The sequence below is a fragment of the Euprymna scolopes genome, chromosome 37, assembly GCF_053919585.1.
Source record: "Euprymna scolopes isolate OS-2025 chromosome 37, ASM5391958v1, whole genome shotgun sequence".
Lineage (NCBI taxonomy): Eukaryota > Metazoa > Mollusca > Cephalopoda > Sepiida > Sepiolidae > Euprymna > Euprymna scolopes.
The window spans coordinates 89750598-89770624 of record NC_136518.1 but is presented as its reverse complement, the minus strand read 5'-3'; the positions used below and the strand labels follow the sequence as shown (position 1 = coordinate 89770624).

The following is a 20027-nucleotide window of genomic DNA, read 5'->3' as shown; positions in this document are numbered from 1 at the left end:
TCTCTGCGGTGAGGTATGTGAAACTTACTTCCGGTATTCTGAGTAGGCAATCAATCGATTTGATTAGAAATGGGCGATTTCACCGATTTCGATGACAATAAAATATGGGAGGGTAAAACATTTGTTAATCCTCATTCAATCCTGGACAACGTCTTCTCTTGTTACTAATTTGTCTCGGCAGCCGTTTCAAACGCATATCTTATTTTTCTTTTATTAATATAATTGGAACTTTTCCCACTTTTCCTTGTACATATTTGTGAATTATTCCATGGATTTCGGCCTTTTGGATTATTTTGGACCATCTTCCAATTACGTGATTTCCTTGTATTTTACTTGTGCGAATGGAAATTCAATTAACTTTCTTGGGTTTATATTTTTGGATTTTACCGTCATTGGATAATTTCCCTTTCACGAGACTATCCATTCACGTCAAATCACCTTTTTCTTCACCATATTTCCTCTGCTTCACTTTTTGTTATCAAATAAGATGTTTGACTTACTTGCAGTTTCATCAAATACTTTTGTATGCAAAATCCTATCCCGCATTTTGCTAATTCCTACCCTCTGATGAGAAGGAAAGTATTTACTCAGAACTCCGCGGATTAAGGACTATCCACTTATTAAGTGTTTCCTTTTCAGATTAAATATGTTTTTAACTCTTTTTCAAAGTTTTTTTAAACATGTTTTAATAACTATTTGCTCTTATACACACACACACACGCACACACACACACGCACACACACACACACACACACACACACACACACACACACACACACACACACACACACACACACACACACACATATATATAGTAAGTTATGAAAATATATATGGCAATTAAACTACACCGATTATAATGCCAAACGAATTCTCACGAGAATGAAACGCGGAATATTCTGTGTAGCTTAATTGCCATATATATTTTCATAACTTACTACCTAGCTCTACCTATGTGTTGAGCAGTGTTGAAGTGAATACTGAAACATTTACGTATGAAATTATATTTTTGTATATTAGTTTATATGATTAAATGAAGTAATTATATATATATATATATATATATATATATATATATATATATATATATATATAAGGTCACTTGATTGATTACATTATTTCCAGGAAGGCAGATTTGAGGGACGTCTGTAGTGTGCGTGTTATGTGTGGAGCTGAATGTGGCACAGATCACTTTTTGGTACGCGGGAAGTTTAAAATCTGTATAAGGAGGAAGTGTAGGTTGGGTGGTGTTGGGATTCCCAGGCGGGTTGATGTGTCCAGTCTGGATGATCCAAGTGTACGTGAAAACCTTCGATCCATAGTTAATTCTGCTGATTTTGATGGGTCGTGGGCGCATTTAAATATACAATCTATGAAATAAGTGTAGATGTCCTTGGCTTCCGCAAATCGAAACACCAGGATTGGTTTGATGATAATGATTTTGAAATTACTCAACTCTTAAGTGCTAAAAATGCGTTTCACCATAAGATGTTGTCTGCCTCTCATGGAGGCCGAGAGTCCCCCCAACAGTCACTTAAAGCAAATAAGGGTATTCTCCAAAAGCGACTCCGACAAATGAAGAATCAGTGGTGGGTTAAACTCGCCAACCAAATCGAGATGGCTTTTGATTGTAAAGACCTCAAACGCATGTACTATTTGCTGAAAAAAGCTTTTGGTTCTCAAACACTATCTACATCTCCCCTATTCTCAAATGATAGAATTACCCTTATAAAGAATCCTAACAAGATTCTCCTTCGTTGGACCGAGAATTAGTCTGATCTCTTTGACAACCCCTCTAATGTTGATGAGGACGTCATCAATGAATTTTTATCACAACAGAAGCTTATCCATGAAATGTTTGTGTTCCCATCTAAGAATGAAATTAGAGAAACAATCAAGGAAGTGAAAGTTGGGAGGGCTCCAGGGCTTGATGGTATTCCTGTGGAAGTCCTCTGATAAACTTGTTCATGAAATTCTACATCTTATCACTGATGTCTGGAAGGGTGTTCACGTCCATCAGGATTGGGTTGATGCAATTCTTATATCACTGTACAAGAGAAAGGGGCACAGAACCGACTGTGGAAGTTATCGTGGGATAAGTTTGTTGGAAGCAGTTGGCAAGGTATTTTCCAGAGTTCTACTCAATAGATTTTAAAAGTATATTTGTCCATCCGTCATTCCAGAAAGCCAAAGTGGCTTTCGTCCGGGCAGAGGAACCACGGACATGATCTTCTCTGCTCGGTAGTTGCAGGAGAAATGTACTGAACACCGTGTTCCGCTTTATCAGATTTTTGTTGATTTGACTAAGGCTTTTGATACGGTGAACAGAAGTGCCCTATGGATAATTCTGGGGAAGTTGGGATGCCTACCTCAATTTCTACGATTACTCAGGGAGCTCCACACTAATATGAAGGGGCGCCTGAACTTCAACGGATACCTATCAGAACCCATATCGGTTGACAATTGTGTGAAGCAGGGTGATATCCTAGCACCTACACTTTTTAAAACTTATTTTGCAACTATGCTATCGTATGCGTTTAGGGTATGTTCTCTAGGTGTTTATTTGCGTTTCAGAACCACAGGTAGGGTCTTTGATCTTCGTCGTTTTCATGCTTCTACAAGGACCTTTCAGCGCCTGATTCGTGAATTGCTTTATGCGGATGACGCCAATCTCGTGGCCCATGATGAGAGGAGTATGCAGGGTATCATGGATCTGTTTTCGGGGGCCTGTGCGTCTTTTGGGCTTACTATTAGTCTTAAGAAGACTAAGGTCATGTTCACACCTCCACCCGGTAGTTTGTATGTGGAACCAAATATTTTTGTCAACAACAAGAGACTTGCTGTAGTTGACACATTTGTGTATTTGGGTAGTACTCTCGCCAGAGATGGAACCCTGGATGCTGAGGTCAACTATAGGATACAGTGTGCCACTAAGGCTTTTGGTGGCTTAGAGAAGCGATTATGGTCTGACAGGGGTATAACTATTCATACAAAGATCAGTGTCTATCAATTTTGTATTTTACCATCCCTGCTTTACCCTTCTGAGGCCTGGACAACTTATGGTAGACACATAAAAGTCACGGAGAGAGTGCACCAGAAATTCCCGAGACACATTCTGGACATCAGGTGGAGCACTTTTATACCTGATATGGATGTTCTCATGCGGGCTGACGTACCTTGTATCGCGAAGTTGATTATACGCAACCAGATGAAGTGGGCTGGACATCTGACAAGAATAGACGACGATAGATTGCAAAAGCGCGCCTGTTCTATGGTGAAATTACACAAGGAAAGCGTCCACAACATAAACCGAGGAAACGCTTTAAGGATAACATCAAAGATAATCTTAAAGCTCTTGGTATTGACGTGTTCAGTTGAGAAAATGCTTCCAATGATCGTAAAAAGTGGCGCTCCTTGGTCTTTCATGGCTGTGATAGTTTTGAGAAGAAAAATTATGAGCATGCAAAAATGAAGCGTGATATCCGGAAGAAAAATCTGTCAGATATACCAGGTCTGTCGGAGGAGTTCATGCAGGACCACACCTGTGATTTATACGGTCAAATGACTTTATCTGGAGCTGACCTAGCTAGCCACAAGTGTTCACATGGAGATCAATCTTTCTTTGATGGGGAAAACATTGCAGGGCACAGATGTTCTGTTTACTCTGTGGTCTGTAAATCGAGTGGTCTTAAGCGTCATATGAGCGTCCACAATAGAGCAGCACCAGTTGGCATCCCTCAATCTCAACTTAAGTGTGACCTTTGCAACAGACTGTGTAAGAGCAGGGCTGGTCTGAAGAGCCACCTTCGTTCTCACAGAAAATAGGAATTGATACATCTTGATCACATCTCCACATGTATGTATGTATATGTGTATATATGTGTATATAATTAAAATAAAAAGAAGATATTTCAAAAATACATGAAAATGAATGAGTAATCAACAATAAAGCAAGGGAAAGATGGTCTTCTTCTGTCAGGAAGTGACAATCACCATATATATATATATATATATATATATATATATATATATATATATATATATATTTGGAACTTACCGATCCAAAAGGAATTCTTGCCACTGAGATTTCCCATCCATCGGTGATGCTTCCGTGATAAAACACTGGCCAGGTGAGCAGTATATGACCCGCGGCAAACTAACTCCGCATCATTCCATGTGACCTTCTCGTTCACGAATTTGTAGCACTGACCTTGGAACTCAGCCCATCCTGAAGCACGTAGAAATTGATAAACAATGGATTATAACTATAAAATATAACTAAAACATCACACAAATACATACTACTAATAATCTGCATTATCATATACTTACACCTTATTTTGTTATTACATTATCACCTATTACACCAATGTAAAAGAATTAGATCTTCCGATCATCAAAAGCAAAATGCAAAAATAATTTTTGGAATATCGGTGTCGGTGGGTGATAAAAATAACAATTTTACAACTGTCAGAATAAATTTTGCTAATATCGAATAGATTTCTGTCGCCGTCGATTTGAAGATTACGATCTTTGACTTATTCAAAGAATATTTTTTTGCGACAATTAATTTTTATTGTCAAAGAAAGAAAAAGGATTATTTATTAAAGAAACAGATTTAGATTGTTATCATAAATTAACAACAAAAAACGTTAATTTCTTTTATTTAAACATATAATTAGATGATAATTATTTTATTATAAGAAGAAAGAATAGTTGATATGTAAGCAGCCTTAAAATATCCTACATATAATAATTGGAAAAATTGATGATGATGATGATGATGATGATGATGATGTCACTTTTGTTCACAGGCTCAGTTAACCATTTCACAATCATATTTTTGTGGATCATTTACTCGTTCGTCTTGTTCATAATCAGGAGCGAAATTGGTTGACGTATCAGGCAAAATCCTGCTAGGATTCCTGGGGAAAATAGTTCTACTATCAGTTTTCTGAAAACTTTTCCGTTTTACTATTATCATCTTAAAATGTTGTTCATGATATAGCGCAGATTTTAGCAGTTGAGAACGTATTACAATAAATCAAGTTTGAATTATCCCCCAACCCTGCTATTACTATCACTTGGATGCTATACATAACTAAATAATTATATTACTGATATTCTGATTTCATCAAGTCTAGCAATGCGTAGATAGAGAATGTAAATTAGTTCACTTTGCATGTGAGGTGTTTCTCAAAATCAACAGTGTATTATGTTGACTATGCTTAAATGTGTTGGAAAGTAAAATACAACTTGTTGATATTGTGACATAGTTGTCTCGGGCTGAGTATTTTGGTAGTATCTGTTTGTCGGACGTTGTTATAGGGTTTATATTGTTTCCCAAGATTGTGTACCTAGAGGTTGTAGCATTACAGTTTATGTGGATATTTTCTTTTTTCTAATATTCAACATCAAGTAGACATTGGCTTTATTTTCTGCAGCTGCGTAACTCTCACTTCCCGTATTTTATCGTTTAGCTCTCATAATTCACGAGCGATGTTTCTGACAAAGAGGGAAAATTACTGTTTTATTGGTCGGAATTCATGCATCTATCTTTTTTGTTGTATTGGTTGGTGCGATTGTCACTAGTTATGATATAATATAATATAATATATAAAAACGGAAGTGTGTGTGTGTGTGTTTGTGTGTGCATTTTTGTATATCTTTGTAAAGTCTTTTTTTGGGGGTGCTCGGGGGGGTGCCATTAATTCTTACAACTTATATACTTTCTAGATTATAATATTTCGAATTTACGAAACAGGGTCGTCTATATCTTTTATTTGAGCGACTTTTATGTTAAAAAATTCGCGTTGTGATTTCATTTCTCCATAGCGTGATGTTTGACCTAGAAAGCCAGACGTTGACGTTCGTTTAACCACCTGCTTTTTTAAACGTTTAATTTACACCCTTCGCACTTCCCTATCCGATTAGCGTCCCGGTAACGTGTCGGACTTTTTTCCGCCTTAGCCTCAAGCTCCCTACCAAAACTTTTTTTCTTTTACACTTACAAACACCCGGACAACGCCGGATACCCCGCTAGTATAATTTATAAAGGGCAACATGGGTGTGAACGTTTGTGTATGTCCACGAAAGGCTTCTTGCGTCGGTTAGATTGCACGAGAAATTTTCGCATATTTCCTCGATCGTAATATCTCATATTCGCAAACGGTCATCGTCTCTATCTTTTTTTGGTCGAGTTAAACAAAATTCACACTGTGCCGTTGCTGGGCTATTTGCTTGTCTTTTTTGTATAAATAAAGCGAAACTATTCGACCGCAAACGCCTGACCTTCGGGCCGGGTAGTATCTGTTCTGTAATTTGTCCTTGGTCAATGTAGGGGAAATCCTCCATACTGAGACAATAACTATTTATTTAGATACTGCCGGAGTGCTCCATTTTTGAGGGAGCTGGGGTTTCCCCCATAGTAAAAACGACTTTTTGTCTAATTTGCTTTCCTGGGAAATTTAAAAGCAACGCTATCTCTGCAAGTCATCTTTTGTCTTTGATTGACTACGTTAAATTTGAACTCTTTAGAATTCCGGTCACGTCATGGAGTAGCAGTAAGACGTTAGATTTTCTTTCAATTTCTTTTCCGCATTCACGTTACGGGTTCGAGCCTGTCTGCCTACTACCACATTATTTTTTGCTCAACACCTCCCTCAAACACCCGGGAAACGCCGAGCACCCAGGCTAATATAATATAATATAATATAATATAATATAATATATGTGTGTATGTTTTGTAAGTAAATACAATTTCAGTATTTAATTAAACAGTTCTTAAGATGTGAGTGGAGCTTATTAATAGTATAAAATATACTTATGGTAAGTAATCTACACAGTAAAAGTTGCGTTTCATTCTCAAAAATAATCTAGCGGATTGTGAGATGTATGTTTCAGATTTATTTTTATAGCTAACCAGTGTTTACTCTAGCTTCTAACCAAACAGAGATTTAATAGTCTTATCCCCTCACTACTTATTTTTCCCTAATAAATGATTGTAAAACTCTTTATTCGAAAATTTACTTGGCTCTCCTCATTTTTAACTTAATCAAAATGAAATATAAGTCTACTTAGATCACGAAAAACCAAGACTCTTTAGATTTAAATTTTGGGCATTCTATAGAGCCTTTTATTCATATCTAATTAACAATTTTACTACGGTAGTTTTAAGAAGGGCTTCCACCTCTTTCTCATGACACTAAAGGAAAGTAATTATAGCTCATATTTAGATGCCTAGCAGATGTGCTCCAAAATTGATAATGATCGGTAAATTACTTTTGGTGTGAATATTAATCAAATAAATATAAACCACTTAATGCTGTAATTGTAGAGTGGCTTTATTTAAGATCGCAATCAATTGTATTCCGACGGATCGTGCTGAAATAATAACGTTATTATTTGGGAGGGAGGCTTTGTTTTAATATTCTGTACTTCCATATGTTATGGGGACTTATGCAGAAAACAGAGCGTAATATTTTTTCGATAGGATATTCAGATTAAATCCAGTTCTTATGGCATGATTTCTTTATAAAAATGTTGGATGAAAATATAGATTAGTTAGAAAATTCCTTCCCCTTGCCATGAGTATCTACATATGCTTATGTCCGTTACGTGAATCATTACAGATTACGGAAGGTGTAGGCCACAGTCGGGGATATTACGTATAATTCAAAAATAGACAAACGGTTTGCGTCTAAAATCTGTAACTTACTAAAAAAATATAAATAATCGTACGCACGCACACATACACGGCTGTAATGCCCTATACATTAAATGAACTTGACGCCCGGCGAAATAATACGTCTCTTAGTGACGCCATAATATAATTTTAGTAACTGTTCGTTTATAAAGGGAAGAATTGGATTCTGGAATAAGAGAATTTTCAGAGCATAGCAAATCAGAATGGAGGAATTTGCCCAGGGAACCTTTATTATTTAGAAATCAGAAATTGGAAAGATTATTCTATGTATGTATGAACCACTTACGGTCGTTATAATCACAGGATCTGTGAACGTGTAGAATAAGTCCAGGTAACAACTGGTAGCAGTGGTTTGACTAAATATTTAGAGAGAAAAATAGGGATATTTTCCTTTGTAGATATTGCGATTGTAATGGTATTGCTCGTAGGATGGAATCTAGTATTTTATTATCATGACTGAATGTGTCTAAATGGTGTTCGAAAGCCACATAAGATAGTGGCTAATTGCCTATATGTATTGAATTCGTATACGGCATCTGTTGTTGCAAACCTACGATACTTTTGTCCAGAGGAGAATTTCTGTGGCTACTTTATTAATATAGAGATAACTTTATTATTATTATTATTATTATTATTATTATTATTATTATTATTATTATTATTATTTCTCTTTCATTATATATATTTTAAATATGTTTGTATTTGTTTTTCTTTTCCTTTTCTATTTCTTTTACACTTATTTAAATACCGTTAATTTATATTATTTTTGACTATCATGTGACCCCCTCGTGATCAAGATCTGCTGTGAACTTTTTTAATTTTCATTACGCACTCTGTTTTTGTACATGCAGAATCCCTGATGAGGTCTCTAGTTGTAATGTGATCGTTACGCTCGAACCGTGTTCGTAACAGTTCAAACCGCTCTCGGGTCCCTACGCCGTCTGGTACCGCCGAAAAGGAACAAACAAATAAAAATAAATAAATCCGACTCTGCTTTTTTCTGTTTTAACAAAAGACATTTATTACCATTACTTTCCAAACGATGTGTACTTCTTGTTTTCTCTAACTGTTCATTTCGTCTGCCATGAGATTAATAACACTCTTCCATCTGGACATCAGCTTAAAAGTCTCTCATCACCACCTTTATTTATTTAATTACTTAGCGAATTATATTTATCCTTATCCTTACCTTCATTATTTTTAGTATTTTTATTTCTATTTATATCACCATTTACACTTGTCTTAGTATGCCCCTTTATATTTGAGTATACATTTGCATACTTGTGCTTTTTATATGTATATATACATTTATAACAATTTCTAATACATTTGACCCTAAATATCGAGTACCCCGAATTAAAGTATTAAGACTTCTGAATCATTATGATTTAACCCTTACCCACTTTACTCTTAAATATCATGACCCCGCTATATCCGATCAACCCCATACAGACTCTCAAATATTAAACAACTATGTTTTTAGAAACATAACTATCGTACACTTGTCTAATCTCGCCTAATTAATAATCCTTACTTATATATTTTACTTTATTTTATATTTCTATATCTTATACCTTTTGTTTTTATACAATTACTTAGCGAATCTTATTTTACATCCATTATCATTTGTTCACAAGGAGTTTTCACACATGTCTTCAGAGACCTTTCCCTGAAAACAGCCTGTGGTTTTCACTGGAAGCTGAGTGACAACAAGTCTCCCCAGATTTCCAGTACTCTCCGCCTCTTTTGATAACATTTGCAAATAAGTTTGTATTATCGACACAGCTGGCTGCTATTGATTTCTCGTTGGCAGCAGCTATTAGTCTTTGCTGGGAATTGAGTGGCGCTAAGCCTCCCCAAGGTCCCGGGCACACCTCCCTCACACGGGAGGACCTTTGTGGCCTTCGGGCCAAGAGCAAAGTGTAGTATCTGTTCCGGCAGATGCTGCACTTAAGATAATTTGTACCAGTCAATGGAGGGGAAACCCTCTATACTGGGACAATTATTATTTTTGGTAACCAGAGTGCCCCCTTTTTGCCTACTTTTAGGGGAGCTGGTTTTTACCTCACATTAAAAACGGCCTTGTGCCTAATTTGCTCAGTGGGGGAGCAAATAAATACCATCTGTTCCGGCAGATGCTGCACTTAAGATGGTTTGTACCAGTCAATGGAGGGGAAACCCTCTATACTGGGACAATTATTATTTTTGGTAACCAGAGTGCCCCCTTTTTGCCTACTTTTAGGGGAGCTGGTTTTTACCTCACATTAAAAACGGCCTTGTGCCTAATTTGCTCAGTGGGGGAGCAAATAAATACCATCTGTTCCGGCAGATACTGCAAGCAAAGACCATATGTGGGGGAAACCCCACATATAAGACCTTGGTCAATGTAGGGGCAACCCTTCATACCAATTGTCACTATCCAGCTCCCCTACTCCCCGGGGAGTTGGTCCCCATTTCCCATTCACTCCTCACATTAAAAATCGGCCTTGTGCCTAATTTGCTCTGTGGGGGAGCAAATAAATACCATCTGTTCCGGCAGATACTGCAGGCTATGACTAGCTATGACTAGCAAAGACCAGATGTGGGGGCAACTCCACATGCCTGACCATTAACCAGCTTCCATTTCCCACCTCTCGGGAGCTGGTCCCCTTTTTCCCTTCCCCCTCCCTTCACTCCTCACATTAAAAATCGGCCTTGTGCCTAATTTGCTCGGTGGGGGAGCAAATAAATACCATCTGTTCCGGCAGATACTGCAAGAAAAGACCAGATGTGGGGGCAACCCCACATACCTGACCTTTAACCAGCTCCCATTTCCCACCTCCCGGGAGCTGGTCCCCTTTTTCCCTTCCCCCTCCCTTCACTCCTCACATTAAAAATTAGCCTTGTGCCTTATTTGCTCGGTGAGGGAGCAAATAAATACCATCTGTTCCGGCAGATACTGCAATCTAAGACTATTGCCCTTGTGGCAATCTTCTGGTACATGTAGGGGCAACCCTACATGGGCCAGCTGGCAAATTACTATCCAGCTCCCATTTCCCACCTCTCGGGAGCTGGTCCCCTTTTCCCTTCCCCGTCCCCCTCTCTCTTCACATTAAAAAACGGCCTTGTACCTAATTTGCTCAGTGGGGAAGCAAATAAATACAGCCTCCCCAAGGTCCCAGTTCATTTCACACTTATTCGGCTAAGGTCTGGTCAGTTCATCGGTTTTTCCTTCCTCTTTCTTTTTTGATTATTTGGTTATTTGGTCTCGCACTTTTTTTGGGGGGGGGTGATGTGGCAATGGGAGTAGGGTTGGGATAGAGAACTTATAGATATGCGATTTCAGTGTTCTTGGTTTCATGTGGTCTTTAATGTTTTGCCTTTGCAGCATTTTGTCTGGCCCGCACTTGTTGCTCCTATGTGTTAGTTTCCTCATTCAAGGGATTTTTCTTAATATTTCAGCTGTTTTCATGATTGTGGTTCGTTGTATTTTTCTAGTCGTTCCTTTGATTCCAATTTCTCCCATTGTTTTTCAAAGGTTTTCGGGATTGGTCCTAGTGCTCCTACTATTATAGGTATTATTTTTATTTTCTTCATCTTCCATATCTCTTTCAGCTGTCTGGCTAGCTCTGTGTATTTGCTCCGTTTCTCCTTTTCTTTGATATTCACCCTGCGGCCAGCTGGATTTGACAGGATTTTTTTCTTGTTTATTATTACGACATCCGGTCTTCTTGCTTAGATGGGTTTATCAGTTAGTATGTCCCATAGAACTTGTGATTCTTGTTTTCAAATACCGTTGACGGCTTATGCTTGTACAACTTGTCTGTGTGTTCGAAATTCGGTTGTTTGCATAATTCCCAGTGTACCACCCTTCCCACTTGGTCGTGTTTGTTCTTGTATTCCTTTTCAGCCAGTTTGCTGCATTCACTTATTATATGGTTTATCATTATTATTATTATTATTATTATTATTATTATTATTATTATTATTATTATTTATATCCTTCTACGATGGTGGATGTATATAAACTTTTTTTGAGAGGACACATCTTAATTATTTTAATTATTGCAAACAACGCCCCCCTCAATCGCATTGCTAACTAACGTGTCAAACTTCCCATGACATGTATTCAACGGCTACCCAGCCTTCCTATCCCGATCTATTTATCTCCATCTCTTACTATCACAATTTAACGCTGCTTATCCCTTTTTTTCCTTCTTATTTCTTATCCCCTTCTCTCTTCCTCTACTTCTGCTTCTACGTTTTAACCATATCATCTCCTTCTTTTCACCCTTTCCCTCTCTCTCTTCCCTCTGTCTCTCTTCCATCTCTCTCTAATACTATCTGTGTCTGGTTTAATATTTTAACCTCCCTCTTACCCATTATCATTTCTCAATATTTTTAAATTTGACTGCTGCTGTTCTCTCATTGGAGTTTCTTGAGCTTTTTCTAATATTCTTTTTTCCTCATTATAATAATTATTTCCGTCAAGTCTGATGAAATTGTCGGATCGTTAATACGATTCGTTAATCGAAACATGTGTAACGAAGCAGAAAAAAACAGTAATATATATATATATATATATATATATATATATATATATATATATATATATATATATATATATACTGTGTCAAATTATTAACGAGTAAACATTTTTTTACCAGTTTCAGAAACTTACCGGTAGTTTTGTATCAAAAGCTTCGGAAACGTTGGCAATGCTGAGCTGCGCGTACTGTATAATTTTCGTACTGTTCCGCGCAATGTAAACAACTTGCCATCGTAATTGCTGAATCCACGGTATTTGAGGTGTGTCAAATTATTAACAAAGCAGTTTCTTTCGTCAATAAAATGGGTCGTAACGGTGGTTTGATTAGTTTTGAAAAGAGTACTATAACAGAACAGCTAGCAAAAGGTAAAACTACCTTCAGAATATCAAAAGATACTATCAAACTGTAAAGAACTTTTTCAAGGACCCTACAAATGTATGTAAGAGAGCTGATAAAGTAAATCTAGAGTTGTTTCACGCCGTTTTCTACCCCAAATTAAACGTGAAGTTGTTAAGAATCCTGGGCAGACAAGTCGAGAAGTCGTTGACCAAGCCAGATTGAAGAATGTCTTAAAAAGTACTCAATGTCGCCTTCTGAAAGAAGTGACAAAGTCTGTCAATATGAAAACGGATTTTTCCAAAGTTTTGTTCACGGATGAAGTGTGTGTCACTCATGATAGCCCAGATGGCTGAAGCAAGGGATGGATCCTACATGAACGACATCGTCATCAGCATTTAAGGCGCCAGCAATGTGGTGGTGGGATAATGATTTGGGCTGGGATTATCGGAGGTACTTTAGTTGACCCATGGAGAGTCCCTGAAGGCGTAAAAGTGGCCCATGAAGAGTCCCAGAAAGCGTAAAAGTGACGTCAAATTTATAGATAGCTTTTCTGAAGGAGCACTTTGAACCACGGCTGAAGAAGCAAAGGTTGACGTTCAGAACAACCATTATTTTTATGTAAGATAATGCTCCCTCGCATGCAGCAAACAAAAGCAATAGATTTGAACCAAATTGAAAGCCTTTAGAGTATCATGAAGCGACGCCTCTATGCAAGTGGACGCCAATTTAAGAGCAAAGATAATTTGTTGGATGTTCCCAAGAAGTATCGTGATGGATAACTGTTGACGAAATCATAAATTTGACTAATTCTATAGACCAACGTCTTTTACAAGTCATTTATAAAAAAGGATCGTATACCCCCTACTAATTATGTCAACGTAGAAATTACCATGTAGTTATTGTGTTCTAAACATTTTTCCTAGTTCATTTAATGTGTTAAATTATTTCAATAAACAAGTCATGGATATATTGTGTTTTTTTCTTAACCTCGTTAATAACTTGACACACTGAAATCAACAGATATTCCTATCTTCTACCATAGTTTCGCTAATACTGCTTTAAATACTTTTATTTTCTGACTGGAGTAGCTGAATAGTATTGTAAGCACTTTCTCAAAGTTTCATGGATTTTTATTCATTCGTTCCTTAAATATTTAATATATATATATATATATATGGTGACGGGATGAGGCAAAGAAGATAAACACCACATAGACAAAATAAAAACTTTTACAAAAAGATGCGAAGTCCGAAATAAAAGAATTCAATAAAATACATAATTCTTAACTTTCAAATTATGGCTCAATAATGATGTACTCTTTTTTTGTTGGATATGTTTTGTTGATTATAATATATTAAAAAATCCTTACATAGTTTTTTTTTTTGCATTTAGACTTGAACTATATGAAGATTGCCCTTGCGAATAAAATACTGTTTTTGTCAACCCCTCAATGAAATTCTATACATTATTTATTTAAAACTGATATTGCAGTTCCTGGATGACCACTGTTTCCACTATGTAAGAAATGAGGAGTACTGGAGGCAATGTTTATCACGTGTTAGGGCTACCTGCTAAATTGGAGATTTCCATATCATAGACAGACTTCTTGCTCTAATAAGGCTTGAAATGTATTTATCTTATTATTGAAGCCATAGATGGACAGATGATGTATGGATTCCCAGATCGTATTTTGACCCAAGACAAACTTCTACCTTAGCTACAACACGCGTTCGAATATTCTCATAATGCAGTCTATATTAAAGGATCACCGTAATATAATTTACAGAATTTATACTTCTAACGATTACTATGATATTGTACCTTTAACCACTGTATACTCTTTAACCATTATCCTCAAGTGGCCCCTGGGCCTTGATAAGTGGTGATTCCTTTGTAAAAAAAGCTTAGTGCCTCAATTCGACCCCCTTCTAAAGCGCTCGTTTACTCGGTTCATTCTCTCTTTTATCTTATTCACAAGAGTTACTTTGTGTGCAAGACCATTTACCTTTGCCGCAATCACATTTACCTTGTTCACAGACACTACTCTGGGGTTGCTCGTCTTTTTGACCTTGAAGGAAGTGCCATTCGCGCCATTGTTTGCCATCACAACGGTAAAGTGTTTTACTTGCCATGTCTAAAAAGAGCAGGTCTTTTGTAGTTTCTGTACATATTTTAGCCCCCTGAAATGCAAAAACAATAAAAATAAACTTAATAAAGAGAATTAAACGGCAACCATATAATATTTAGTCTATGATATAATCTATCAGTTCTTATTCAATTTCTGACCCAAGTTCTGGCAATATTGTGTCGGCATCTTCCAGAATGGTTATAGCAGTAGTCGGTAGATGCCGACACTAATCATCAATAAACTGTCAGCAGGCGGCAAATTTCAATGGATTCATGAAGATTATTTAAACCAAAAAAACAAGGTTTTCATATTAAAGTCGAGAATGAATTACTGTATGCATTACGAATGTATTAATGATCGCTTTCTCTCAAGAATGACAACTTATTGTGAAAAAGGAAAAATGTAAAAATATGAATCTATATGCAGAATAACCGAAAGGAAAATTGTAGAAAACAAGTAGGCATGGAGATGCTCCAATACTAAAAATGCCGAGGATGGGCATTTATAAGGACGAACACATTTCTTTCTTAAACAAGAATGACAATTGTTTCCATGTTTTCAGCAGCCTTCTTTCATAACCATGTCGGAAGATGCTAACGCGTTGTTGCCAGAACCTAGATCAGAATTTTAACAAGTATAAATCTATCTGATTGCTTGTTTGTACACTAAATGTAATTAATGATGGGAGAATATAGTGAATGTGCTTACAAGATGTAAAAAGAAGAAAACTCTTATACAAGTATACCAGAAATAAAAACGAGAAGAAATCTAAAAAAAAGTAGAGACAAGAAAAAGAAAAAGAGAGAAAGAGGAGAGAAATGACGCGAGGAAATAGATGAAGAAGGAAAAAGGAGAAGAAAAATTCTTCCATGAAATCTTTTGTTACCAGATAGGCAAGAACAGCAGCAACCCAACAGCATCGGGGAATGGCTAAGTTCGTTCCACAAAAAGACTTTCACTTATGTACGTTGGCAACTTTTACGCGATCTCTTCTGTAAGTACCCGATGTCCTTTTAGAAATATTTATAACTAGAGATATCAGAGAAACAAATGCTAACAATAACTATCTGATTCGAAATGAATGAATCAGTCATACTGAAGAACAACAGCAACAACAACAACAACAACAACAACAAAAACAACAACAACAACAACAACAACAACAACATAGCAGAGGATGAGGAGCATAAGATGCTGTCAATAATTACCTAAATAATACGCAAAAACCTAAATAATCATGTCTAAGTCAGTAACCATAGCAACAATAGTTATACTACGATGAAGTAAATATAGCCTTATTCAGTAGTAGTAGCAGCGTTTGAGCCGAAGTGAAGCTGTTTATTTAAAAAAAAAAATAATTAAATTTTCACCCCAAACAAGGCACATTGCCACTTTGGTGTAAGGGGCTACTATCAGGGACATAAGCTCTTAGGATATTATGTAGGAAGTTGGGAAGCAACATGTCGGTTCACGTTACACTTGAAATTTTGCATGTCAGTACAGTTGGGGAAGAAACTACTCGAGTAGAAAGCTCTCTTACATCAAGGGATCTCTACTATGTAGGGATGGGATTTAGCTGCTTGTCAGGTTTGTTGAGGGTATTTAGGTCATGGGGGCACAAGTGCTTGCAGTTCATCAGAGCATTCACCATTAAAATACTTGTAGAACAGGCAGAGGGATGCAACATTTCGTCGGTGGGACAGAGGCTGGAACTTAAATGACAGTTCAGAACCCAACAAGTTGGAGACTCTCTTTTGGACCTTGTCTAGGAGCGAGAGACTAGTAGCAGATGCAGCAGCCCAAATATGACAACAATAATCCATACATGAGCAAATAGTGGCCTGATAGAGATACAGGATACTTTCGGACGTTAGTAGGTTTCTAGCACTATAGAGAGAGGCTACCTTCCTCGCAGCGGTCCTGGCAATGCTCTCAATGTAACTCATGTTTTCTGTGAACGTTGTCGTAATCTCTAGCCTTTGTTCGTAAAATCTAACCAATTTCCTTTCAATTGAAAGCAGCTAGCTACTTTATTCTCTGATCCCCCAGATATACTTATTCAATCACTATTTATTTACAATGATAGTCAAATAATGTATAATGTATTAACGTTGACTGACATGTCACAGATTGTTTATTTGTATATCAAACATACTTAGTAATGACATACAAATGGTAGACAGCATTGATATCTCGGGTTCAAGTTACCGTAATAAATCCGATCCTATATCCTATACTGCTACATGTATCGGGCCCTGCTTCTAAATAAAATGATATTTCCAGTCTATTTAATCCGTTACCCAATGAATCCTATCTAAATAAGACCAGCCATGCAAGCTTTCTATATATATGTCTTTTTCTCCCCAATCAGTTAGGGAAATAAATCTTTTACGCTGTTAAATGTGATAATTGTATACCACATATGTCACATTAAGTTTGCTTTCTTTTTCGAACTGTTTCATCACAAAGAATATTTTTCCGGCTTAACTGTCGTTTTTCTTGGTAGGAGGAAAAGTGGATAATGACAGCTTCCGCATGGAGACTGTTTGCTGCTATGACTTCTGAGTGACTGAGTGAGTAGTATCATAAACGTGGATCGATAGACGGAGGGCTTACATAAAAAGAACTTTCATAACCACATGAAAACAATAAACAAAGGTAGCAGTTGCGTTTTAAAATTCATTATGACCTGTTAGTTTAGAAGTGAATTCTGTATATAGAAATATAGAAATAGATGCACACACCAAACTTTATATGAATTAAGAATACATATATATATATATATATATATATATATATATATATATATATATATATATCTGTAAAAATATATTTTCTAATAATATATACCAATATAATATATACCAATCTTAATTGGTATACTGAGCTATATATATATATATATATATATATATATATATATATATATATATATATATATAAATATATATAACTACTTCGTTTACTCACACAAATTTAATATACGAAAGTATAGATTTATGCGTAAACTTTAAGTATTTACTTCAAAAGTGCTCAGTACGAAGGTAGAGCTGGTTAGTAATTTATAAAATATATATGGCGATTAAGCTACACTGAATATTCTGCGTTTCATCCACTGTAGGATTCGTAAGGCTTATGCACGAATTTTGTGGTTGCTTCTTGTTTTTATATATGTTGAGGATTTCTAGTTAGCCAATCAGCTTTCTAGTATCCACCGCGCCCCTCCTATCAGCCAATGGGCATGCATTTTATCGAACAAAGGATCTGTTTTAGAACTAGGTTAGTTGTTTAAGGTAGATCTTTTCCCTCTTTATATATATATATATATATATATATATATATATATATATATATGAATATACCTATGTATACACACATGCACACATATATACATATATATACATATATGTGTGATCGTTTATGTATATTCATGTTTATTTAATTTATTTATTTGTTTGTTTTCTATTGTTATTGTTAGTTTTAAAGCTATTTTGTATCGCTATCCTAGAGTAAGTTTTATTTTGTGAACACAGTTGTTTGCTATTTCTCGTCTACAGTTTAATAGATTTTGAGGTTCTTTAAAGTACAGGATGGCAAATTTTTCATGGAGGCCTAATTTACATGGGTCGTCTAAATGTCTGCATGTGGTAGCTTGTCTCATTATTTTCCATTCGACTACCGGCGAATGTCCGCTTTCTTTGAGTTCCCAGTATTTATTCGCTAGTGTTGTTTTTATACGGTGTTTTTTTATTTTTGAAGGTACTTTTGTGGTCATAGTATCGGGTTTTAAAATCTAAGGAAGTCATGCCTATGTAATATTTCTTGTTATTCGGATTTTCTTTTGCAAATATTGTTGCTTGATAAACTACACTTCTTGTTAGACATTTATTTTGGACTGGGCAAAGACACCGCACAATTTGCCCAGTCCAAAATAAATGTCTAACAAAAAGTGTAGTTTATCAAGCAACAATATTTGCGAAAGAAAACCCGAATACAAGAAATATTACATAGGCATGACTTCCTTAGATTTTAAAACCCGATACTATGACCACAAAAGTACCTTCAAAAATAAAAAACACCGTATAAAAACAACATTAGCGAATAAATACTGGGAACTCAAAGAAAGTGGACATTCGCCGGTAGTCGAATGGAAAATAATGAGACAAGCTACCACATGCAGACATTTAGACGACCCATGTAAATTAGGCCTCCATGAAAAATTTGCTCTCCTGTACTTTAAAGAACCTCAAAATCTATTAAACTGTAGACGAGAAATAGCAAACAACTGTGTTCACAAAATAAAACTTACTCTAGGATAGCGATACAAAATAGCTTTAAAACTAACAATAACAATAGAAAACAAACAAATAAATAAATTAAATAAACATGAATATACATAAACGATCACACATATATGTATATATATATATATATATATATATATGTATATATGTGTGCATGTGTGTGTACACATAGGTATATTCATATATATATATAAAAAAAGAGGGAAAAGATCTACCTTAAACCACTAACCTAGTTCCAAAACAGATCCTTTGTTCGATAAAATGCATGCCCATTGGCTGATAGGTGGGGGCGCGGTGGATACTAGAAAGCTGATTGGCTAACTAGAAATCCTCAACATATATAAAAACAAGAAGCAACCACAAAATTCGTGCATAAGCCTGACGAATCCTACAGTGGATGAAACGCAGAATATTCAGTGTAGCTTAATCGCCATATATATTTTATAAATTACTATATATATATATATATAGACGTATGTAATATACTGAGTTCGCGTAATTCAGTAAATTTTCATATACCAATAAGTTTTAAGCCAAAAAGAGTTGACTTAATTATGAAATATGATAATCTTGTATCTTAAATATATATATATATATATATATATATATATATATATATATATATATAGCTCAGTGTACCAATTAAGATTGGTATATATTATTAGAAAATATATTTGTACAGAAATATATATATATACATATATATGTATATATATACATATATATTCCAACTATATTGTGCAAGAACAAATTAAAATAAAAATTAGAAACTTAGACAACATTAATTATAATCAGCAAAATAATTCCACTATATACATAGTAAGCAGCTTTTATATATATATATATATATATATATATATATATATATATATATATATATATATATATATAATAGTAGGACTATCCACTTTTCTAGTGTTTCCTTTTCAGATTAAATATGTTTTTAACTCATTTCTCAGTGTGTTTTAACATGTTTTACTGATTGTTTGCTCGTATATATTATATATATATATATATATAT

The 20027-nt window shown here is 35.6% G+C and overlaps 1 protein-coding gene across 2 annotated transcripts in view; it reads right to left on the bottom strand.

The window, feature by feature from the left end:
* Positions 1 to 20027, bottom strand: part of LOC145261282 (FRAS1-related extracellular matrix protein 1-like) — a 277369-nt gene that overhangs the window by 2613 nt on the left and 254729 nt on the right. Inside the window, exons 9-10 of one of the 2 annotated variants that reach the window (XM_080119769.1) lie at positions 14601 to 14754; positions 4059 to 4229 (exon numbers count right to left, since the gene is read on the bottom strand). In XM_080119769.1, the coding sequence (XP_079975895.1) occupies positions 4059 to 4229; positions 14601 to 14754 (325 nt within the window). Of the gene's footprint in view, positions 1 to 4058; positions 4230 to 14579; positions 14755 to 20027 lie in introns of both variants that reach the window. The other variant, XM_080119768.1, reaches the window with a different exon arrangement.